Genomic DNA, 21,282 nt, shown 5'->3' on the forward strand with positions numbered 1-21,282 from the left:
AAATCATGTTGGATGTGACCTGCTGTGAGGCCAAGTGTCAGTCTGACTGTGATACGGGCAAAAAGTCTTGTAGCCACTCCGTAAGCCATGCTTGTGGGCAAACCCACACATGAGAAGACACAAACTTCAACAAAAGGACCTGTTGATTTTAAACTTCACTTGGTCAATCACTAACTCTAACATTCTGCTTTGCCCTTGAATCGTTCGATACTTACATGTACACATCATTTTTGCGCTCTCTTGAAAGTGCTTGTTAGATTCCTGTACCCTAGTGCATGGCCTCGTCCGGTACAAGGATTTGGACGACAACCTAGATGTAGTACGTCTTACTCTTATGATAGGACAACACGTTTGAGGTTACGCGAGCTTGCGAAGCATATCGTCCAGCAGGGCTTGAACCTTATCCGACTTTGCGGCTTATTAAGACCAATAATTACATTGAATCTACAATCATGACTTTTCCTCATGCCATGCTCATGCCAGCCTCATGCGCTGCTTACGACATGTGCAATTTCCGGCTCAACCCTTTTCTCCATGAACCACCAAAGTTTAGAAATGCCTACGGACGAGGCTGAGGGCAGATTGGGTTTCTCTCTTCGTACGGTCGTATGTGAGGTGACTAAGATGCTAACTATGATAATCCGCCCTTGCTAGAATAGACCTTCTCTGCGCACAAGCAAGAGAGGCAGGCAATGCCAGTGTTCTGACTGCACATGCCTTTCTCTCGTATTGTACTTGTGTTTTGTGGGGCAGACATAAATCAAACATGTGGCATATGGTGGTTTGTAAGATCGTTGTCAGCCTCTATCGCCCCATCTCTGTTATGCGTGCCTGACAAAGCCTTGACAAAGCCTAGAATACTGCCCTGCACCATGTCACAGACCCGCACCTTCACCCCCAAATATACGAATCGGAATTTGCGGGTAAATTCTCCACTGGCCATGCGCCCCGCCCGGCCTTCGGTGAAACTTGATGTCATGTGGGGTAGTCGCGCACCTATCGCAATCAGGTCCTCGCAATGTAGTAGGAACTACCAATCCACTTGATATCCACTGCCGTTGTGCCTACCCGGATACTAAATCAAATTGGTTGCGGATACCTATAAGAATGTGACCCTGGAAGTGTGTTGTTGAATCCTATGCGCATCATACACTAGTACTACTACTACTACTACTAGAGCGGGGTAACACAACATCCTTGACCTGATTGCACCAATACAGCGATACCCAAAGGCACATCAACAAAAGCAAACATCTTTCATCATGACAGTTTCGGATACGCCAGAGTCAAAATGCGATGTGTCAGTCTATTCATTCAGAGCCTCTTGGAACACGGCTAACAGCTTTCAAGTCTAATCATCGGTGCTGGTCCAGCAGGGTGCGTACGTTTCCTCTTGAACTGCGCTATGTGAGTGACTGACCTTGTGTAGTCTGATGCTTGCTACCTGGATGGCAAGATGTGGCATCAATGCCCGCATAGTCGACAAGCGAGGCACCAAGATTTACGCTGGACAGGCAGATGGGTTGCAGCTGCGTAGTCTGGAAATCTTTGACAGTTTTGGTTTCGCCGACAGAGCGTGGAAGGAGGCCAACCATTTGATCGAGGTACACCCGTTCACCGACTTGGCTTGGTTTGACTTGACTAACCACCTCTCAGTTTTGCATGTGGGCAAGTTTGCGAAAACCCACTTCTTTCAATCGTTTCCTAACATGCACAGAACCCTGGCCAAGACGGTGTCATACGTCGTTCCGACCAAGTCCCAGATGTCGTTCCTGGAATCTCGCGATTCAAGGAGTGTGTCCTCCACCAAGGTCGTATCGAACGATTTTTTCTAGATCACATCAAGAAGCATTCAAAAGATACCCTACGTGTAGAGCGTGGAGTGCTCCCTGAATCGCTGCATATCGACCAAGACCAAGTAAATGACCACTCACCGGACAACTACCCCATCACTGTGCAGTTGCGGTATTTGACCGAAGAGGAGGCCACGCCTGCCCAGAGCAACGGCTCCAGCATCAATGACGGCCTTTTCCGGAGCAACTTGGCAGAAGATGACACTCAAGATTTAATCGCAAACAGCAGACAGAAGGACGGTAGCACAGAGACTGTAAGAGCAAAATATGTTGTAGGGTGCGACGGCGCACACAGTTGGACCCGAAAGCAGCTGGGATTTGAGCTTGAAGGAGAGCCAACAGACCACATCTGGGGTGTACTCGACATTATTCCCATCACGGATTTTCCCGATGTTCGGAAGCGTTGCGCCATCCATAGCGCGTCTTCAGGTTCCATGATGATCATTCCGCGGGAGAACAAGCTCACCAGACTGTACATCCAGCTCACCGAGATCAAACCAGATGCCAGTGGACGGGCAGACAGGTCCAAAATCACACCCGATACCATCATCAAAGCAGCCCGAAGAATCATTGCGCCCTACAAGTTGACATATGAATACTGCGACTGGTGGACCGCATACCAAATCGGCCAACGAGTGGGCAAGAACTTTGACCGTGACAGCCGCATTTTCCTGGCTGGCGATGCTGTCCACACACATTCCCCAAAGGCTGGACAGGGTATGAATGTATCCATGCAGGACGCCTACAATCTGGGCTGGAAATTGGGACTGGTAGTCAAGGGCGTCGCTCAACCAAGTATACTCAAAACGTACCAGTCTGAGCGGAGACGGATTGCCCAGGATCTCATTGCATTTGACCACAAGTTTTCAAGACTCTTCTCTGGCCGACCGGCCAAGGACCTCATGGATGAAGAGGGTGTAAGCATGGAGGAGTTCAAGCAGGCATTCCTCAAGGGTAAGTGATGGCTCTCTAAAACCACAAAATATGCTGCTGACCTGACTCAGGCGGTCTATTCGCTGCTGGCCTTTCGGTCGATTACGGTACGAGCATGTTAGTGGGCAAACCAGGCAATGCCGCGGAACAGGGCGATGGAACAGACGTGTCGTCCAAGACACAGATCATTGGCAAGCAAGAACTCGCCTCGGAGACGAAGATAGGTATGCGTTTCCCGAGCCACCAGGTCCTCAATCAGTCAGACGGTCGGGCATGGGAGTTTCAGCAAAAGTTAAAGAGCGATGGACGATTCCGCATCATTGTTTTTGCCGGCAATGTGGTCAACCAAGAGCAGAGTAGTCGCCTCAAGGGCTTCTGCCAGCGCCTCTCATCATCGCCTCTCCTGGCTCCGCGGCTCATCAAGGACATTGATGTGCTCACACTGCACTCATCCAAGCGCCTCGACGTCGAGCTGCTAAGAGACTTCCCTGATGTTCTGCATCCCTTTGATCCCAAGACTGGATGGGACTATGACTCGGTGTACGTGGATGATGGCAACTACTACGAAGCATTTGCAGATGCATACAAGAAATACGGCGTGGATAGAGAAACGGGATGCGTTGTGGTTGCCAGACCAGACCAGTACGTAGGATACATTGACACGCTCGACGAGGCGGGACTCGAGGGGGTAGAAGCATATTTTGCAGGTATTCTCAGGACGTAGATAGAAGCAAATCTAGATTTCTGCACGTTAATGCACAGCTGTCTCTCAACAACGCCGCAGTATCCTGCAAACGCCCTGTTCACACATGCATGGACCGGTATGACGTGCTTCAGCCCTAAATCGTACACGGTGTGACGGATCGGGCGTCTCCCAGGACAACCACACACCCGCTAACCGTGTAACGGACGGCGATCCCCAGCCAATTGACCACGACAGCGTGCCACCGTCCCACGCGGCTCCGGACGAATAGTGGTTGCTATGCTGGTGTGCAACGGTCTAAGCCAGAAGTGGGTCGAGTCTGGGGGCCGTACCTGGCGGCTCTAGGGCTGGGCCGAGTTGTTGGCACGACAACCGTGGAAGAAACAACACCGCCGGATGTGCCGCCTCGCATTAACTCTAGAGCTCAGCGACTGCATCGATTCCCCAGAAACATTAATTTAGCATTCCCGACTTCTCAATAGCTCTTCGAGTGACACTAGAGAGAGAGAGCACCACGCTCCTACCACATTTGGGCTCTCTTTTCCTTTTTTTCACGACTCACCGACATATCATGAACGGACCCACCACCCCAGGTGGTGCACACTATGGACGGCCACCTGCATATGACGATGAAGACGGCTCCCCTCAGCTCCAAGGAGGCCCAACCATGCGTTTGTTGACAAACGTAGACGATAGCCAAAGCTATGTGTCGTGAGTATTAGTTTTCCTTGTTTCTTCTTCACTTTCACCCTCACTTGCGTCCCACGTTTGTGGACTCAATCTCATTCCTGTACCAGAAGACGCTCCTTCGAGGACACTTCAAACATGTCGTCCGCAACCAGCACCGCTGCTGCCCTGGGCGCGCGCATGACGCCCTCTGAGGCGGGCAAGCAGAGGGAGGCCGAGGCCGAAATCCACGACTTCTTGCGTGAGGCTGGCAATGCGCTCAATGCGACTGGGAGTGCGGCGCCAGCGCAAACCAACTCAGCAGGCAGAAAATCATTGAGACAACAAGCCATCGGCTGGATGTCGCCTTCAAAAACAACACCATTGCAAGACCCAGACTTACCGACCCATCATTCTCACAGACAACCCCAGCCAACATCGCGCATGTACCACCCATCACCATCTTCAGTATCCAGCCTGTCGAGGACACCCTCATTAATGGACAATGCCCCGAACATGCCCCCTCCAATTGATGACGACTACGTCCCCTACCGACGGTCGATATCGCCAGATCGACCATATTCACCCACGCGCACATCAATCGACTACTCGCGACCGCCTGCTTCAGTCAATTCCTACGAGCCATACGACCTCCATGGCAGTCCGCGACCAGGCAGCCCTCAGCGGCCATTGCCACCCCAGCCCCTGTTTACTGCTGGCGGAAGGCCCATTTCCCGCGATTCGGAACGCACCATGGACATGAGCGACATGCGCTCGATACCCATGCATGACGACGATGACCCGTTCACCGAGATGGGCGACGACCGACCAGAGTTGCGCTCGCGAGACTCTTATCTGACCGACGACACATATACAGACGTCTACACCGAAGTAGACGAAAAGGCAGAGCACTACGGACCCGCTCCAGATGGTGCACAGGCCCGACGTGGTGCGCGAGACGCAGTCATGACCAAGAAGGAGGTTCGCCTGATCAACGGTGAACTCATTCTCGAGTGCAAGATCCCCACCATTCTCTACAGTTTCCTTCCGCGACGAGACGACATTGAGTTTACACATATGCGATATACGGCCGTTACTTGCGACCCCGACGACTTTGTGGACCGTGGCTACAAGCTGCGCCAGAACATTGGCAACCCACGTGAGACAGAGGTCTTCATCGCCATTACCATGTACAACGAGAATGAAATCGACTTTACCCGTACCATGCACGGTGTCATGCAGAACATTAGCCACTTTTGTTCTCGCATGAAATCCAGAACTTGGGGCAAGGACGGATGGCAGAAGATTGTCGTGTGCATCATCGCGGATGGTCGTGGAAAGGTTCACCCTCGAACGTTGGACGCCATTGCTGCCATGGGCTGCTTCCAGGAGGGTATTGCGAAGAACCACGTCAACCAGAAGGAAGTCACAGCCCACGTCTACGAATACACGACCCAAGTCTCTTTGGATTCCGACCTCAAGTTCAAGGGAGCCGAAAAGGGTATCGTGCCATGCCAGATGATCTTCTGCTTGAAGGAACGAAACTCCAAGAAACTGAACTCGCATCGTTGGTTCTTCAATGCCTTTGGACGCGCGCTCAACCCCAATATTTGCATCTTGCTCGATGTTGGAACCAAGCCAGGCCCCAAAGCGCTCTACCACTTGTGGAAGGCCTTTGACACAGACTCTTCGGTCGCTGGAGCAGCTGGTGAGATCAAAGCTGGCAAGGGCAAAGCCTGGCTCGGTCTTCTCAACCCGCTAGTTGCATCGCAAAACTTTGAGTACAAAATGTCCAACATTCTCGACAAGCCGCTGGAGTCGGTCTTTGGCTATATTACTGTGTTGCCAGGTGCACTGTCGGCCTATCGCTATCACGCGTTGCAAAACGACCACACTGGACATGGTCCCCTCAGCCAGTACTTCAAGGGAGAGACACTTCACGGTCAAGATGCAGACGTGTTCACGGCCAACATGTACTTGGCTGAGGATCGTATTCTGTGTTGGGAGCTTGTGGCAAAGCGAAGCGAGCAATGGGTTCTGAAGTATGTCAAGGCGGCCACCGGAGAGACGGATGTGCCAGGTAAGACGATTACTCATTGCTCTCTGCATCATCATCATCTACTAACATGTTTGCAGACGCAGTTCCCGAGTTCATTTCCCAGCGTCGTCGCTGGCTGAACGGTGCCTTCTTTGCTGCCGTGTACTCACTGCTCCACTGGAAGCAGGTGTGGGCCACTGACCACACGATCTGGCGCAAGATCCTCCTCCACATCGAGTTTGTCTATCAGTTCGTCCAACTGCTATTCACCTTCTTCTCCCTGGCCAACTTCTACCTCACCTTCTACTTCGTTGCTGGCTCCCTCGCTGATCCGGAAATGGACCCATTCGGACACAACGTTGGCAAATACATCTTTTACATCTTGCGTTACACATGCACGCTACTCATCTGCATGCAGTTTATCCTGTCCATGGGTAACCGACCTCAGGGTGCAAAGAAGATGTTCTTCTGGAGTATGGTCATGTATGGCATCATCATGGCATACACGACTTTTGCTTCCTTCTACATTGTCATTGTCCAGCTCAAAGATCCAAAAGCCGAGAAGTCGATAGGCTCAAACACCTTTACCAACCTCATCATCTCAACAGCAACCACTATTGGCCTCTACTTTCTCATGTCGTTTATGTATCTGGATCCCTGGCACATGTTTACTTCGAGCGCGCAATACTTTGCTCTCCTGCCTTCATACATTGCAACGCTCCAGGTATACGCTTTCTGCAACACGCACGACATTACATGGGGAACCAAGGGTGACAACGTGGCAAAGACAGATCTTGGAGATGCCCGCGCAAAGACAAAGAACGTGGTCGAACTCGAGATGCCATCCGAGCAACTCGACATTGACAGTGGCTACGATGAAGCGCTTCGTAACCTGCGTGACCGCGTCGAAGTGCCCGAGCCCCCGATTTCGGAATCGCAACAGCAGGAAGATTACTACCGCGCTGTGCGTACATACATGGTTGTCATCTGGCTCATCTCCAACGCCATTCTTGCCATGTCCATCAGTGAAGCTTACGGCAACCGCAAGGTCACCAACAACTTCTACCTCACGTTCATCCTGTGGGCTGTCGCTGCTCTCGCCGTCTTCCGTGCCATTGGATCTACCACTTTCCTCATCATCAACTCGATCCATGCCATCATGGAGACGAAGCTCAAGTGGCAGGACAAGATTGACGACAAGAAGAGCAACAGGACTGGTCTTGGTGGTGGCAGGAAGTATGGCAGGAACAAGTGGTGGAAGTTTGGTTTCGGTGGCGGCGTGTCATCCAGCTGGTTTTCAGGCAGCACAATCTCAAGCAAGCTTAGTAGCATGGCGCCTAGCAACTGGGGTGGCAGCAGCGTGGGACGCTAGACGGGCCCTGCTTTAATTCTCACGGTAAGTAATGTGAAAAGTGAGTACAAGGTTTACGAATTTTACGAGTAAGCTGTTTTTGTGGGCGATTTTTTTTGTTTTATGGAGATGAATTATTGGAATGATACCTGGAACCTGGAGACGCGAATGGTTATGTCGCGCATATGTATATAGTTTCTACTAATGACGATGAGTAATGCTCGCCAATTGAATGAAAGCCTTTTTTTAAATAGTTTGCAAGACAAATTACTTAACTATGTACTTGTCGTTTCCCATAGTCCCGTCATGGTCACATGCAGAAAATCCAAAGAGACGCGCTGTGCCTGGGAACGACGCTCGGGCCATGTTTACATGCATGCTACTCCACCATCATCCCGCCAAACACCCAAGCAGTGCCACGGACTTGCCCACCACACGCAACATTTTCAAAGCGACAACAAGATGGCGCCCCGCAGCAAAGTCGCAAACATCTCCTTCACTGTCGATTCCGCCTCGGAAGACGAAATGACGGTAGACGAGCTCAATGCAGTCCAAAAACCCGAGTCCAACGGCGACACCAAGGCGACAGGTCGCAAAGCGCGTGGAAACGCTGCGCAACCAAAGACGGGCGCCTCTACGACCAAGGCGCCTGGTAAGGGACGGCCCGCAGCGCGCACAACAAACGGAACTAGTGCGACAGTTGCGAAGAAGAGTAATGGAGCAACTGTAAAGAAAGCGACTACAAAAGCTGGGGGCAAGGCGCTGGCAGAGGATGGCGATGCGAACGGAAGCGATAGCGAGGAAGGGGCAGACGTTGAGGAAGAGGAGCCAGCGCCACAGACCAAGCCGACTAAGAGAGGAAGGCCAGCAAAGAAGGCGCAAGAGGAAGAGAAGCGCGAGGAGGAATCGGTGCCAGCACCGGCAAAGAGAGGGCGCAAAGCCGCAGTCAAGGAGGGAACAGAGAAGGTGACCAAATCCAAGACAACCGCAAAGTCAAGAGGCACAAAGCGCGCACTCGAATCCGAACCCGAGCCGGAGCAGATGACCATCCCAGAGACACAGCCAGAGCTAGACACAGAAACCATGGACATTTCAGAGTCGATAGAGATAGAGGAGATAGCAGAGAGTATGCCACCACCAGTGCGGCCTTTTGCGCGCCGAGCCCACGCACAACCGAACAGTAGGGCGCGACGGACGTCTGCTGGAGTAAGGAGGACAGGAAGCGTATCAGACTCTGAGCGAGACCCCATCATGCGCCGGAAACTAGGGGATCTCACGAAGAAGCTGGACGCCACGACAGCCAAGTACGAAGCTCTCAAGGAAGCAGCATCATCAGGGAAAGAATCCAACTTTGATCAACTCAAGAAGCGGACAGACCAAATCGCCAAAGACCAAGACGCTGTCATCAAATCTCTTAAACAGCAAGTATCCGATACGCAATCCCGCACGGCCGACCTCGCCTCCCTCAAGAAAGAACTAGCCGCCGCCTCGAAAGAATCCGCACGTCTCGCCGCCGAAAACAAGAAGCTCGCCGAGTCCCTCACAGCCGCACAAAACGAAAATAAGACGCTCTCTTCCAAACTCGCAGCAGCTCGCTCCTCATCAACAATACAACCAGACGTCAAGACGGTGCCAGGCAGCGCCGTCAAACCCCGTACCACCGGCGTCGTCCTCCCTGGAAACATGGAAGCCGCAAAAGAAGCAACCCTGGCACGCCAAAAAGTCGATCTGTACAGCGACTTGACCAACCTGGTCGTTTTGAGCGTCAAGAAATCAGATGAAGGAGAAGATGTCTATGATTGTCTTCAAACAGGTCGGGGTCGAAGTATGTTTCTCCTCCTTTTCCCTTTCCCTTTACCCGATTGAAGCTGACATGTACAAAAAAAAAAGCCCTCCATTTTCACCTCACCGTCGCCCCAGGCGCCTCGCCCGCAGAAGAAACAGAATTCATATACCAACCCTTGCTCGACGAACAGCGTGACAAGGATCTCTTGGATATCCTCCCGGATTATCTCACAGAAGAAATTTGCTTCCCCAGTGCTCAGGCTGTCAAGTTTTACTGCAAGGTCCTGGATAGTATGAATAAAAAGGTTGTGCTTGAGGAGGACGACGAGAGTGAGCATGGAGGTGAGTGAGTTGGAGAGAGAAGCGGGGAAAGGGCGTTTTCTTTTTGGGGGGTATGGTATGGATTTGCATGAGGGATGGCGTTGTCGATGACGTCCTTTTTGTTTTTTGAGCATATGGATGAAGGTTTTTTTGTTGGCCTTGTTTGCTTTGTGTTGTTGTAGTATCGAATGATACCCCCCCCCCCCCCACGCCTTCCCTTCCCTTCCATGTCTTGCGTCTATTTTCTCTCTCTCTCTCTCTCTCTCTCTCTCTCTGTCTAGTCGTGGTTTTTTTTTCGAATCGCCTACAAACGCACAATCTACCCAGGGTTTAGCCACGGAAACATATGTATACAATGATATGTGATTCTTTTTTTTGGTCATTTCGATCCCCAAATCGGCTTCATTCTTTTATCTACACAACCTTTCCTTTCTTTGCTCCGTCTAACGGTACAGAAGAAAAGAAAAACATCCCCCCCCCTTCCCACTTCGAAACCGTGGTATGCTAGGTAGGTATATGTCCACCGCACAACGGGGTTATACCATTGCTATATCTCTCTCGCGGTCGAACGGTGCGCTTATTGCTTTCCTTGGACCTTGTCTGCGGCTTTCTTGACGTACTCCCTGTACAAACAAGACTGGTTAGTTTCTCTGCTCACTGCCAATGACCAGGTAGGTGGGTAGAGGGAGATATATGGAGAAACGCACTTGACAAAGTTCTCCTCCTCGCTGCTCTTGGCATTGATAGGAGGCGTAGTCGGGTCCTCGGCCTTCTTTCCGCCCATCGAGAGCGCAGCACCAGTGAATGTGGTGGCGAGCGTGGCAATCGCAAGCTATTCGTCTATTGTTAGCCATCTTCTTCATCTACCGTCAATTCCAACCCTTGATCCCCGCCGAAAAAAAAGCCGGAATGCCAGAAGCAATTGCTGCGACTGCATGTGGGAGACGCCAATGCCTTCAATTGATTGTCCCAAACCCCCCACCGGAGTCTGTTCCTTACAGCCGCGGGCTGCACTGAGATGGAGAAAACAAGGACATACAACGTGCGATCCGACCTGGCGGCCGAAAATCGTGTACATGGCAACCATCTTTGCGGTAGTGAAAGGTGTGTGATCCGTTCCGAGGGGAAAAGCGCAGGGAGTATATGAGATGCGGATGCGTCAATGGATGGCGGGCGGGCGGGTAGAGAACGGTTCGTTGCAGTTCGGAGCTTGATGGTCTGCGTCGGAAGAACGAGGTGCGTGGCTTGGCGGGCGGAAAAAATGTGGCTGATGAGGTTGTGGCTGGTGTGGCTGCGCGACAGGGATGGTAGAGGGGTGGGGAATGGATTATGACGTGAGGCTGAGGTGGTGGGTTGGCTGCTGGCTGGGGTGTCCCGAGGTTGATAGTGGTACGATGATCAAACCTGCGTGCGCAGTCTTTCTTTCTTACTAACGTTCTTTACCCTTTGGTAGACAAGACTTTGGATTGACAACTTGCGATTGTGTCGGGATGGCTAAAGATGCGAATAAGAAGGTAGAAGAGGTGGATGGTGTGCCGGTAGAGCGACAGGGAGCGCGTCCTGACTTTTCGGTTCCGCCGCCCAGGAAACAGCTTCCCAAGGAGCTGCAGGATACGCTCAATGATGAGGAGAAGCTGTGGGAGGTCCTATATGATGGCGAGTATGTTGCCTTATCCCACCCTTCCATTGCCAAATCGCATACGCCCACCGCAATGCGCAGATGCCTTCTGCCTAGTACTCTTCACGATAGCTAACACACCATGACAGAGGCGACGACACAACAGATACCTCTCTCCGCTATGCAGCCTATGCCTCGCGCATCCGCACAATCATGCTTTCGGCGCACCGCTATGTAGCCTATACCTCTGACATTGGCGAATCCTTCCGTCCAGTCGCCCACCCTTACCTAGTGAAAGGCGCCTACGGTATCTCCTGGCTCTATCTCACCGGCGATGTCGTCCATGAAGGCTACAAGGCCTATTGCCGCAACCAGCGTACGCTGCACCCTGAGAAATTCATGGACGAAGCCGCGGACAAGTCGCTGGGAGAACAGAAAGATAAGGATATGGCGGCAACGGGGAAATCGTTTGGCTCGGGTATCTTTGATAAAGTGCAGGATCTAGCAAAGAATGCGACGAGCACCGATGGTGTCAAGTATGGTGGTGCTGCTAGTCCACTGACGGGTGGAGAGGTCGTTCCAGGGCGTATACCGGCCATTGAGGACTACAGGGCTGTGATGGCGCAGCGGGCGGTCTTCCAGGCTGTTGCTTCGATGGGATTGCCGGCTTTTACCATTCACAGCATTGTCCGGTATTCCGGACGTGCACTTAAGGATGCAAAGAATAAGACGTTGAGGACTTGGGCTCCGATTGGGGTAAGTTGTATTTCATCGTTCGATGTGTGTGTGGTTGAAAGATTACTGACATATGTATAATAGTTGGGTCTGGCGGCCGTTCCTTTCCTACCCTATGTGTTTGATGAGCCCGTCGAGCACGCAACTGAATGGATCTTCTACAACGCATTCAAGACGTTTGGAGGCGAGAAGGCTGTCGAGGGGAGACCGGTCATTGGAGCAAAGGAGCTCAGGAAAGAGGAGACCGAGGCGAACAAACTGAAGAAGGAACTCTAAAATACCTTAAGAATCATGATGAGACATTCCTCTTCATCTATCTGTAAATACGATACCCACAAAGTATACGATCCGCTCAATCTATACATATAATACTCTACGAAATTTGTACGCACAGGGTATCACGACCAAACAAGGATGGAACCAGCGTATGTAAATAACAAAATCCTACCCTGGCCTTACTCACCTGCTCCCTCCATCCCTCTCACAAGCCTCCGTAAACACGCTCAGCAACTCGGGAAACTCACACACATTCATCGACTCAAAAACATCAAGTGAATACAACTTGAGCGCCCCCATCCGCGGACTCTTAATCCCAAACGCAAGCTTAGCCAGCATCCTCGCATCATCGCGAATCCCCACCGCATCCAGCACCCTCTTCACCTTGGCGGGATCAGGTGGCTGCGCCGGCTCATCAGGAAGCAAAACCTGCACATGCGTCTCACACCACGTACAATGACCGCATTCCTCCTTGCTGCGCTCCGCGTCGCCAAAGTACTCTGCCATGCTATGTGCGAAACAGCGTTTCGCAGTCATGAGGTCGATGAGGGCGCGGGTGCGAGCGAGATTCTGCGTCTCGGTTTCTTGCATGCTCTTGTCTAGCTTTTGTACAATGTCATTGATTTCTGTGGGAGACTGGGGTAGGGGGCGCTCGAGACGGTAGATGTTTTGTACCCCTTCTTTCTTGAGTTCAATTGCGCCGCGTTCGTTCCATTCGTCGATTTTGCGGACGAGGTCGGCGCGGGGGATGCCGGTTGAAGCTGCTAGGTCGTCCAGAGCTACGTGTGTCCATTTGCTGGCTTTAGTGGCGGCTTTGCGGATTGCGGATGCGGCGGGAGAGGTATCATTGAGGAGGGTGGCGGCGTCTTTGGTTATGTACATGTACTTTGTGTAGAGGGAGCCAGCGGCGCGGAAGAGGTTGAATTGGAGTTCCAGCTGGGCGTAGAGGATGCCGAGAACGATGGCTTTGATGTCTGTTTCTTGGCTTTGCGTGTGGAGAGAGAGAGTGAAGGTGTCTCCGGCTTTGAGGTGTGCATGAGCTGGAGAGCAGATGTCTTGCATCAGAAGCTTCAAAGAGCGCAGGGAGGGTCGATCACCGTAAGTGAAGATGTTGCGTAAGTAAAAGTCTTTTGTGGATAGGTAGAACATGCAGACACTTGGTTTGCCGTCTCGACCTGCCCTTCCGATCTGTTGACTGTAAGACTCGATACTATCGGGTATGTCAAAGTGCACAATGTTGCGGATATTAGACTTGTCGATACCCATGCCAAAGGCTATGGTAGCGACTACAATCATGTCGGTGCTAGACAGAAACTCATCTTGCGTCTTCGACCGTACTGCAGCGGGCATACCCGCATGGTATGCTTTGGCGTTGAACCCTTGTACTTGCAATTCTGCAGCCAGTGTTTCGGCGCCTTTTTGAATCGTCACGTATACAATAGTCGCACCGGGATGCTTTCTGAGATGGGCGACGAGCTTGGCTACGTAATCGGCATCTTTGGTGTTTGCTTCAGCTAGTAAACGGAGATTGGGACGATACATTGTCGTTCTGAACAGGCCTTCTTCGGGAATGTCAAAGGCATTCTGAATGTCCTTGGCGACTTTTGGGGTTGCAGTCGCTGTCAAACATATGACCCTTTCTACTTGAGCTTCCTTAGCAAATCGAGCTATCTTGAGGTAGTCTGGGCGGAAAGAATGACCCCACTCTGAAATGCAGTGGGCTTCGTCGACTGCGAGCAATCGAATACCGCCAGGTATATTTTTGAGTGAGGCAATGAATCCCTCGCTGTTGAGCCGTTCCGGAGCACAGTAGATGAGATCCAGACGTCCATTCCGGAGATCATCTTGTGCAGCCAGGAATTGATCGCGTGAGATGGAAGAGTTCAATACTGCAGCCTTTATGCCACGACGCAGGAGAGCATCGACTTGATCTTTCATCAAAGCAATCAGCGGAGAGATGACTAGAGTGACACCGCTGTGTCCAGCAGTGCGCTGTTTGAGCTCCTCATCTTGGTACCTAAAGGCAACTGCAGGTACCTTGAGATATTAATCAAATGTCTCGAGACCGGACATTCAGACTCACTTGATAGCAGAGACTTTTTCCGCCTCCAGTGGGGAATACAACTACTGCGCTGCCTCCATCGAGAATTCGTGCGATGGCCTTCTCCTGTTCAAGGCGAAAGCTATTTAGACCAAAGCGTTCCCTAAGAATCTTATTCGCAAGTGCAGTTCTGGGAGAAGGAGTTGCATCAGTTTTCAGCTCAGATCTGGATCGCTTGGGCGATGGCACTCTATTACAGTTGTCGTCATGGAGCTTCCGTTTTGCACCAGGGGCGTCGAGAGCGGCAGTGGCAGCGAGGTATTCATCGTCCTCAGAAGACCAGCCAAACTCGTCATCACTCATACCGAGAGACACGTGTGACAAGAGCTTAGCAGTTTTAGAACGCAGTCAATACCAGGGATCGTGGCTGAAGTGAAGAAGAACACGACTCGGTAGTGTTCAGGACGTCTCGCGCTAGATCGGAAACGCGAGGGCACGTGACTGGGGATGCCCAATGGGTTCGTCCACGGCGAAGTCTTCCACAACTCTACCGAGCCGGCTCACCGAATGAGGCAAAAATGACGACCATTGGGCTGATGTACATGGACTGTCAGGTTTACCTGGTGGAAACACGGCGCAATACAGGGAATTGCTTCCGGCGGGTCTCAGTGATGTTGAAACAGGCATTACATCACACCAAGCAATGCTTCTTCTGCCCGCACTAATTCCGCCAACTTTCCCCTCCTGCCAACCGAGCTACACAGGCTACTGTCAGTACATGTGCAATGATTGAGTTCGTCTTGGGCAGCGTAGAAAATACGGTGCCACGTGAACAAAAATCCACTATAACAGGGGCAAGGATCGATCGTGGCGGGAGGCAGGGCTGTCGTAGATGAGCCGGCTTGGAGACAATCTTGGTATACCTGCAAGCCTCGCCGTGGGGTGGGCACTCTACAATGGCGGTCGAGATGCAACTAGCGTGCGCGCCACATCCGTACCATCGGCTCAAGGCCCAATGGTGCCACGCGTCTGCTTCTCCGTCAAGTTTTCTACATCTCAGGCAGCCAGTCGATCTACGATCGGTCGAGTTCTGCAGCCAGTTTCTCCCATGTCTCCTCGCCTGGAGCTGTTCGCCGGTGTGGCTTTGCCAACAACACCGCTTGGGTAATCAGTCTAGAGCTGGCCAATCTGCTTTTGCCACCACATAGAAATCCTCACTCTTGTCCTTGTGTAGTCGTCGCGTGTTCGGAATTTATGTCAATGTTTGTGGCGACAACTCCAGCTCAAAGACTCGGCTCTCGTCTGCCCTAGCGGAGGAACGATATTGAACGGCAACTTCGCCACGACATTCTGCGGAGCGCCAAGGCATTCATCTATTCCTACAACTACATCCTACCCTACTCCTCAGCCAGGCTGTTTACATGTTTGGATATCATGCACTCGCAGCCATTTGCAGAAACCCTTCCACACGCATGTCAGGTTAACCATTGCCGAAATCGGATCGGGATGCCATCAGCCGATCCTTCCCACCCTCGCCTCTTGGATCTGGAAGACCTTGAGTCGGAAAAAACCCCGCTGTTTGTCATCAAGATTGGTGAGATTACACCGGAATATGATATTGCTTTTGGCAACAAGCCTTTCCGGGCACTTGATCTGCGCGGTCCTATCTTAGCTCAAGGCAGAGAAGCGCTCCTCTTCCGATCGTGGACACAGGCTTTGGGTGATTTTAAACCAGAATACGACTTTTCCAGCAGAAGATGGAGTGTAGAGTACGCGGGCCGGTCTCGCAGCTGGAAGATAATACGAGCAATCAGCTCCCAAACCCCGGAAAAAGATCAACTTTTACTCGACGAAAAGGCAGATGGAAATGGCCAACTTGAGAATGATCGAGGCCTGGTTTCCTCACGCTCAGGGACGGATCTCGTCATGCGAGTCAAACCTGAAAAACCAAAATCGCTCAAAAACCTGCCCACTACCAACCTCAATGCCAGATGGGAAAGCATCCAGACGATGATGGAGATGAGCGATGTGGGTGTATTTGAATACAACTCTTCGGGAAAGCTGATACATGCAAATGAGGCCTGGTATAGGCTCAGGTATGTGCAACGACAGCATCAGCATTTGTAGAATCACGTGACTGACCTCCTCCAGCTCTCACCCTGGGATACTCGAGCATTCAGAGTTCTCCTTCATGGACCTCGTTTATCCTGAAGATCAGGCGTTAGTAATGTCCATGTGGAACAGACTGGCTCTTGGCAAAGCCGTCACTTTTGAGATGCGTTGGAAACCGCGGCCCGGATCAACAGATACTGCCCAGTGGGTGCTTTCAGCTTGTGTGCCTGTTCTTGACGAAGAAGGAAAACTGGTAAGTATTGCTGGAAACACAATCGACATCAACGCCCAGAAAAAGTCACAGGCAGCAGCACAAGCACAGGTGGAGGCTCTTGAGCAAGCACGAATGGCAGAGATGAAATTCGCACGTTTTGCCCAGGTATCTCCGGTAGCAATATATATCTACGTTCCTGAGAGTGGTATGTTTTGTTTTTTTAATAGTTTTACTTTTACTAATGTTGCAATAGGCATGAACTTTGTAAATGATCAATTCTTCGAATTGACTGGTCACGCTCATGCACCGGTGAACCAATTCGAGTGGTTCGATCTCATCTCCGAGGAAGATGTATCCAGAGTCAAGAATGATTGGGAAAACATGCTCAAAGGTGGAAAGTCCAATGGAGTGCAGTTTCGGTTAAAAAAGACTTGGGTCAACCAGGACGGAATGCGTTCGAACATCTGGGTACAAAGCTCAAACTATCCAGAGCTCGACGAAAGTGGAAAAGTTATTAGTAAGTAAAACTAACATAAGTCTCCGGATCCTCCTGCCAACAGCGATAGGCATCATGGGAACGTTGTTCGATATTTCGCAATTCAAATGGGCCGAAGATGTTCAACGTCGCCGGATAGAGGAAGCATGGGAGGCGAAACGGCAACAAGAAAAGTATAGCGATGTTTCGGAAAGTGCCTTGGGAACTTACTGACTGTGGCAGTTTTATCGACATGACTTCCCACGAACTGCGTAATCCCCTTTCCGCCGTCATACAATGTGCTGATTCAGTCATTGCTTCGTTGCAGCAGTTGCTATCTCGGGAACTTACAGCGCATGACCAGAGTCTGAATGCTGCAAAAGTTTCGGCAGAGATTCGAAGCTGTATCGAGTCATTGCTGATCATTGTGTCTTGTTCGATGCACCAGAAGCGCGTGATTGACGACGTTCTTACACTTTCAAAGCTCGACTCTGATCTGATCCTGATTACGCCGATGCGTGTACAGCCCGCGATAGTAGTCTCGGATGCTGTAAAGATGTTCGAGGTCGAATGCGGCCAGTCAGATATCAAACTTACCTTCCGTGTGGACGAGACATTCAAAGGTATAGAGTGGGCGATGCTAGACCCTTCGCGCCTCTTACAAGTTCTCATCAACCTGCTGTTAGTTTGACTAAACAATCATTTAAAATGTCTATTAACAGACTTAGGACTAACGCTATAAAATTCACCAAGGACTGCACTCGGAAGACAATTACTGTTACGATCGGTGCGTCATGGACCAGGCCACCTAAATGCTGGCAAGAAATCACATTTACCGATGATGAACGCGATCACCTCAGTATCACAGACAAGCCAGAATGGGGACATGGCCGTAAAGCATTCCTGTGGCTCAAAGTACAAGACTCCGGATGTGGCATGACCATGGAGGAGCAGAAGAAACTCTTCGCCCGTTTCTCACAAACAACACCTCGAACACACGTCAAGTATGGCGGATCGGGCCTTGGACTTTTCATCTCCAAATCACTCACCAAACTACAGGGCGGAGCAATTGGTGTGAGCTCTGCAAAAGGCGAAGGGTCGAAATTCGCATTCTACATCAGTACCCGACTGGCATATCCGCCAGCCGACCAGATCGTTGGACGAGCATTGCAAACTCAGCCCATTCTTGACCACGCAATATCCGGCGAAGAAGCCATGCGCATGATCAAACTCAACGTCCTCATAGTAGAAGACAACCTCGTCAACCAAAAGGTCCTGCGAAAACAACTCGAGAAATTCAAATGGAACGTCAGCGTCGCTGGAAACGGCCAAGAAGCCCTCGAATGGCTTAAAAACAGCATATACTGGCAGCAGCCCGATTCCGACAGCCCCACTCAAGCAGAGTCCAGCAAACACGACCTTGACATCATCCTCATGGACATTGAAATGCCCATCATGGACGGCCTGACCTGCGCCCGTCTGATCCGCGACTATGAACACCAAGGCCTCCTCGCCTCCCCCTCGCCATCTTTCTCGCAGCTCCGCCGCCTCTCCGCCGTCTCCGTCTCCCCAATCCAATCCTCAAACCACAACGACCCCTTTTCCACGTCGCTGGCAAAGCACCGTTATTCCACCTCGTCCCGTGAGAGTAATGATAACAACCCTGCCCACCGCCAGTTTCTGCGCCTCCCGATTTTGGCGGTCAGTGCGAATGCGCGCATGGAGCAGGTCGACCAGGCGCTGGCGGCCGGGATGGATGATGCCATTTCGAAGCCGTTTCGCATTCCGGAGTTGTGGCCGAAGATTAGGGGGCTTGTGAAGAGGGTGGCGGATGTTGATGCGGAGGTGGAGCTGTGATTTGGGAGAGTGTTTTCTTTTGAGGCTTAGGGGTTTACTGAGAGGGGCATCAGACTCTGGTGTTTTGGGTGTATGAAGGTATTTTTGATATGCATTGGTTTGGGCGTTTTCAAAGGTTGCAGCGATGAAGATGTATGTTTTTTTTATTTTCATTCTTTGCTGCGGGACTGGTCTAGATGTATGAGCCTTTAGAAGAGGGGGTATTTGGTCATGAGAGGTGATTGGGAGATATTATTCAACTGCTTTGTAAAGAGCATTACTCAGCTTTCAAAATGGGTGATATTTTAGGGAATACGATGATGTTAATTGAATTCGTACATCTATGCAATTTCAAAAGTATACGAGTTTAAGAAGAGGAATTATCTCGAACCTGCAAAGGGCACCTAAACTTCACATACTACAACAGAACCACCAAGTTCACTTATATGATAGATCCAAGAAAAAAAACACTTTAGCTTGGAAAAAGAAATTTTGAATCTCCCCATTACCAGGTATCTTTCATTACTCAAACCAGCTTCACGACTTCGAAATCATCCTCAGTCAAATGCGCAACTGCCTCTCCCTGCATAATGCCATGCAAGTAAGCCTGTCCAAGAATCTTGAAATTTCCATCGTGAAGCGGTCTCAGCACGAACGGCGTGTCGGCGCCCATTGGAAGCCAAATCTGATCTCCGCCTTCAGTGATTCTCGGTCCCAGTCCCAGCCGCCCGTCGCGAGTTAGAAAGCAGCGGGTGCTTTCGGCAAGGTATGCGGTGGCGTACCGCTTGTAATCACCTTTTTCATGGTCCTGAGAGAGGGAAGGAGTCAAGGAGTCAGTCTGTGTTGTCCCAGGGTTTCTGGTATCTTGAGACTTGGCGTGGCGGTATGCACAGAAATCGTAGTAGTGCTGTGTTGCATTCTTCTCATTGATAACCTCTCGTAACTCCCCTTCGTTGCATGTCAACCCTCCTGTCAAGGTGGCAGAAAGACTTCTCATGTCGCAGTACTCTTGGGTAGCAAAATCATTCTTGAGCACGTCCAGGGTCTCGATGATGCTTTCCAGAGGATCGTAGTAGTCGTCGTTTGCGTCGGGAGGTTGTGCAGTTTCTGATTCGCTGTTTGGTGAATGCTTTGTATACTGCTCATATGGAATTAACATTGAGCAGTACACTGGTCCCATGTAACGGGCTTTGATGCTGAGAGAAATGGGCTCAAACTCAGTACCAAGTGAAATTTCAAATGAAGTGGACGGCAACCGCGTAGCAGCAGTGTAGAAGTTTACAGCTCTCGTAAATGGCGAAGCCTCGCAGATATTCCACCTAGGTACCCAGGATGGGATATTTTCTTCAGGTGGTGAGGTATCTTTTTCGGTTAATGGGATGCATTCTTCGGTTGATGGGACGTCCTCGATTGATTTCTCGTTGTGCTGAATGTACCGCAAGAGTTTCATCCCTAGTCCATGTTGCTCAATCATTGTAAACGCAAATCGGAAGTATACAGCCTCAGCGGTCGTTTCATTGCTGTAGTCGGGCTTAATAACAGTTGGTCTGTTATTGTAAAAGTTCTGCGGGTACCACATGTAAGGCTCTGAATCCAGTAGTTGTTTTTTGAATGCCGAGGGATGACCCAAGAAGGCGTATACGGAGTCCCTTGCATCAGTACAGTCCAAGCCCCTTGCCGAAGCCAGAACGTCGCATAGATCTTCCGCAAGATGGGGATCGCTGCCAAACTCCAATCGATGGTTACCGCGTGTGCTCTCTTGGTATTTAAGAGCCAGATTGAGTGTTTGCAGATTGAGTCTGTAATGACTTTGGCTCAATGGAGCGTGAAACAGGAGGAATTCACAAAAGCCGTCGAGGTCCCAGAAATCGATTGAGGCATCTCCACAGTAGAATGTCGCATTTCTTGCCAAGCCAAGCTCTTGAACCACCCACACTCGCGTAAACCAATCTCGAGTGAACAATCGTCGAACTGACTCCCATGAGACAGCTTCTTTGCCCCCCTGAATATCCTCTATCTTTTCTGGCATCGCAGTTGGATGACCACGTCTGTTGTTTGCCGCCGCTTCTTTAAAACTACTGCATCTGCGTATGAAATCAAATGCTTTCCCAGCACTGACTTGCTTCGCGCTCTTGTCTTCTTCACCAAGCCAAACAAGTACTCTAGTAGCTTTCCAGTAAATTATGCCCATGAGAGAAACTTGCTGTGACCTTTCTGTAAGGTCTTTCTGATTGATGCATATACCATCCACCCACATAACTCTGGTTCTGTCTTCATATCGAAAATAGCGGAGTATGCTTTCCAGATTGGCCCTGATCTCGAGTG

At 50.9% G+C, this 21,282-nt stretch overlaps 6 protein-coding genes across 6 annotated transcripts; 3 read left to right on the top strand and 3 right to left on the bottom strand.

Annotated features, from left to right (window-relative positions):
- The first annotated feature begins 1,114 nt into the window (after positions 1-1,114).
- On the top strand, positions 1,115-9,842 carry PSV08DRAFT_411209 (glycosyltransferase family 2 protein). The gene is made up of 10 exons (XM_014218611.2): positions 1,115-1,300; positions 1,351-1,377; positions 1,430-1,604; positions 1,657-1,668; positions 1,718-2,807; positions 2,858-3,428; positions 4,287-6,235; positions 6,292-7,553; positions 8,007-9,369; positions 9,465-9,842. Exons 1-10 carry the CDS (start codon positions 1,263-1,265, stop codon positions 9,677-9,679), a joined length of 6,702 nt encoding a protein of 2,233 aa, XP_014074086.2. The 5' UTR covers positions 1,115-1,262; the 3' UTR covers positions 9,680-9,842.
- Positions 9,843-10,036: 194 nt separating this feature from the next.
- Positions 10,037-10,829, bottom strand: PSV08DRAFT_316824 (uncharacterized protein). Its single transcript, XM_014218608.2, has 3 exons — positions 10,690-10,829; positions 10,358-10,482; positions 10,037-10,273 (listed from the first exon to the last, which is right to left on the bottom strand). The coding sequence occupies exons 1-3, from the start codon at positions 10,735-10,737 to the stop codon at positions 10,228-10,230; spliced, it is 219 nt and encodes a 72-aa protein (XP_014074083.1). The 5' UTR covers positions 10,738-10,829; the 3' UTR covers positions 10,037-10,227.
- Positions 10,830-11,041: 212 nt separating this feature from the next.
- PSV08DRAFT_316830 (mitochondrial 18 KDa protein-domain-containing protein) lies at positions 11,042-12,378 on the top strand. The gene is made up of 3 exons (XM_014218607.2): positions 11,042-11,310; positions 11,418-12,024; positions 12,088-12,378. The coding sequence occupies exons 1-3, from the start codon at positions 11,141-11,143 to the stop codon at positions 12,277-12,279; spliced, it is 969 nt and encodes a 322-aa protein (XP_014074082.1). The 5' UTR covers positions 11,042-11,140; the 3' UTR covers positions 12,280-12,378.
- On the bottom strand, positions 12,087-14,740 carry PSV08DRAFT_378237 (P-loop containing nucleoside triphosphate hydrolase protein). The gene is made up of 2 exons (XM_066093344.1): positions 14,363-14,740; positions 12,087-14,316 (listed from the first exon to the last, which is right to left on the bottom strand). Exons 1-2 carry the CDS (start codon positions 14,681-14,683, stop codon positions 12,463-12,465), a joined length of 2,175 nt encoding a protein of 724 aa, XP_065948647.1. The 5' UTR covers positions 14,684-14,740; the 3' UTR covers positions 12,087-12,462.
- A 1,014-nt stretch (positions 14,741-15,754) lies between these two features.
- PSV08DRAFT_411212 (uncharacterized protein) lies at positions 15,755-19,286 on the top strand (the record flags this gene model as incomplete). The annotated part of the gene is made up of 5 exons (XM_014218606.1): positions 15,755-16,416; positions 16,472-17,163; positions 17,207-17,315; positions 17,365-17,802; positions 17,844-19,286. 5 exons carry the CDS (start codon positions 15,755-15,757, stop codon positions 18,976-18,978), a joined length of 3,036 nt encoding a protein of 1,011 aa, XP_014074081.1. The 3' UTR covers positions 18,979-19,286.
- Positions 19,287-19,483: 197 nt separating this feature from the next.
- On the bottom strand, positions 19,484-21,214 carry PSV08DRAFT_372838 (uncharacterized protein; the record flags this gene model as incomplete). The annotated part of the gene is made up of 2 exons (XM_014218605.2): positions 19,484-21,171; positions 21,202-21,214. The coding sequence occupies 2 exons, from the start codon at positions 21,212-21,214 to the stop codon at positions 19,484-19,486; spliced, it is 1,701 nt and encodes a 566-aa protein (XP_014074080.2).
- Positions 21,215-21,282: the final 68 nt, after the last annotated feature.

This window comes from Bipolaris maydis, assembly GCF_028858645.1.
Source record: "Bipolaris maydis strain C4 unplaced genomic scaffold PSV08scaffold_11, whole genome shotgun sequence".
Lineage (NCBI taxonomy): Eukaryota > Fungi > Ascomycota > Dothideomycetes > Pleosporales > Pleosporaceae > Bipolaris > Bipolaris maydis.

What these genes read in the sequence shown, in the direction of transcription:
- PSV08DRAFT_316824 (XM_014218608.2), bottom strand. Translation starts at nt 10,737, where the DNA reads ATGGTTGCCATGTACACGATTTTCGGCCGCCAGGTCGGATCGCACGTT. An exon ending in GCCAGGTCGGATCGCACGTT is followed by an intron (nt 10,483 to 10,689) that starts GTATGTCCTTGT and finishes ATAGACGAATAG; the next exon opens with CTTGCGATTGCCACGCTCGC. An exon ending in GAGGAGGAGAACTTTGTCAA is followed by an intron (nt 10,274 to 10,357) that starts GTGCGTTTCTCC and finishes TTGTTTGTACAG; the next exon opens with GGAGTACGTCAAGAAAGCCG.
- PSV08DRAFT_411209 (XM_014218611.2), top strand. Translation starts at nt 1,263, where the DNA reads ATGACAGTTTCGGATACGCCAGAGTCAAAATGCGATGT. An exon ending in ATCGGTGCTGGTCCAGCAGG is followed by an intron (nt 1,378 to 1,429) that starts GTGCGTACGTTT and finishes GACCTTGTGTAG; the next exon opens with TCTGATGCTTGCTACCTGGA. An exon ending in GTGGTTGCCAGACCAGACCA is followed by an intron (nt 3,429 to 4,286) that starts GTACGTAGGATA and finishes TTCCTGTACCAG; the next exon opens with AAGACGCTCCTTCGAGGACA.
- PSV08DRAFT_378237 (XM_066093344.1), bottom strand. Translation starts at nt 14,683, where the DNA reads ATGAGTGATGACGAGTTTGGCTGGTCTTCTGAGGACGATGAATACCTC. An exon ending in GAAAAAGTCTCTGCTATCAA is followed by an intron (nt 14,317 to 14,362) that starts GTGAGTCTGAAT and finishes TAATATCTCAAG; the next exon opens with GTACCTGCAGTTGCCTTTAG.
- PSV08DRAFT_316830 (XM_014218607.2), top strand. Translation starts at nt 11,141, where the DNA reads ATGGCTAAAGATGCGAATAAGAAGGTAGAAGAGGTGGATGGTGTGCCG. An exon ending in GAGGTCCTATATGATGGCGA is followed by an intron (nt 11,311 to 11,417) that starts GTATGTTGCCTT and finishes ACACCATGACAG; the next exon opens with AGGCGACGACACAACAGATA. An exon ending in GGACTTGGGCTCCGATTGGG is followed by an intron (nt 12,025 to 12,087) that starts GTAAGTTGTATT and finishes TATGTATAATAG; the next exon opens with TTGGGTCTGGCGGCCGTTCC.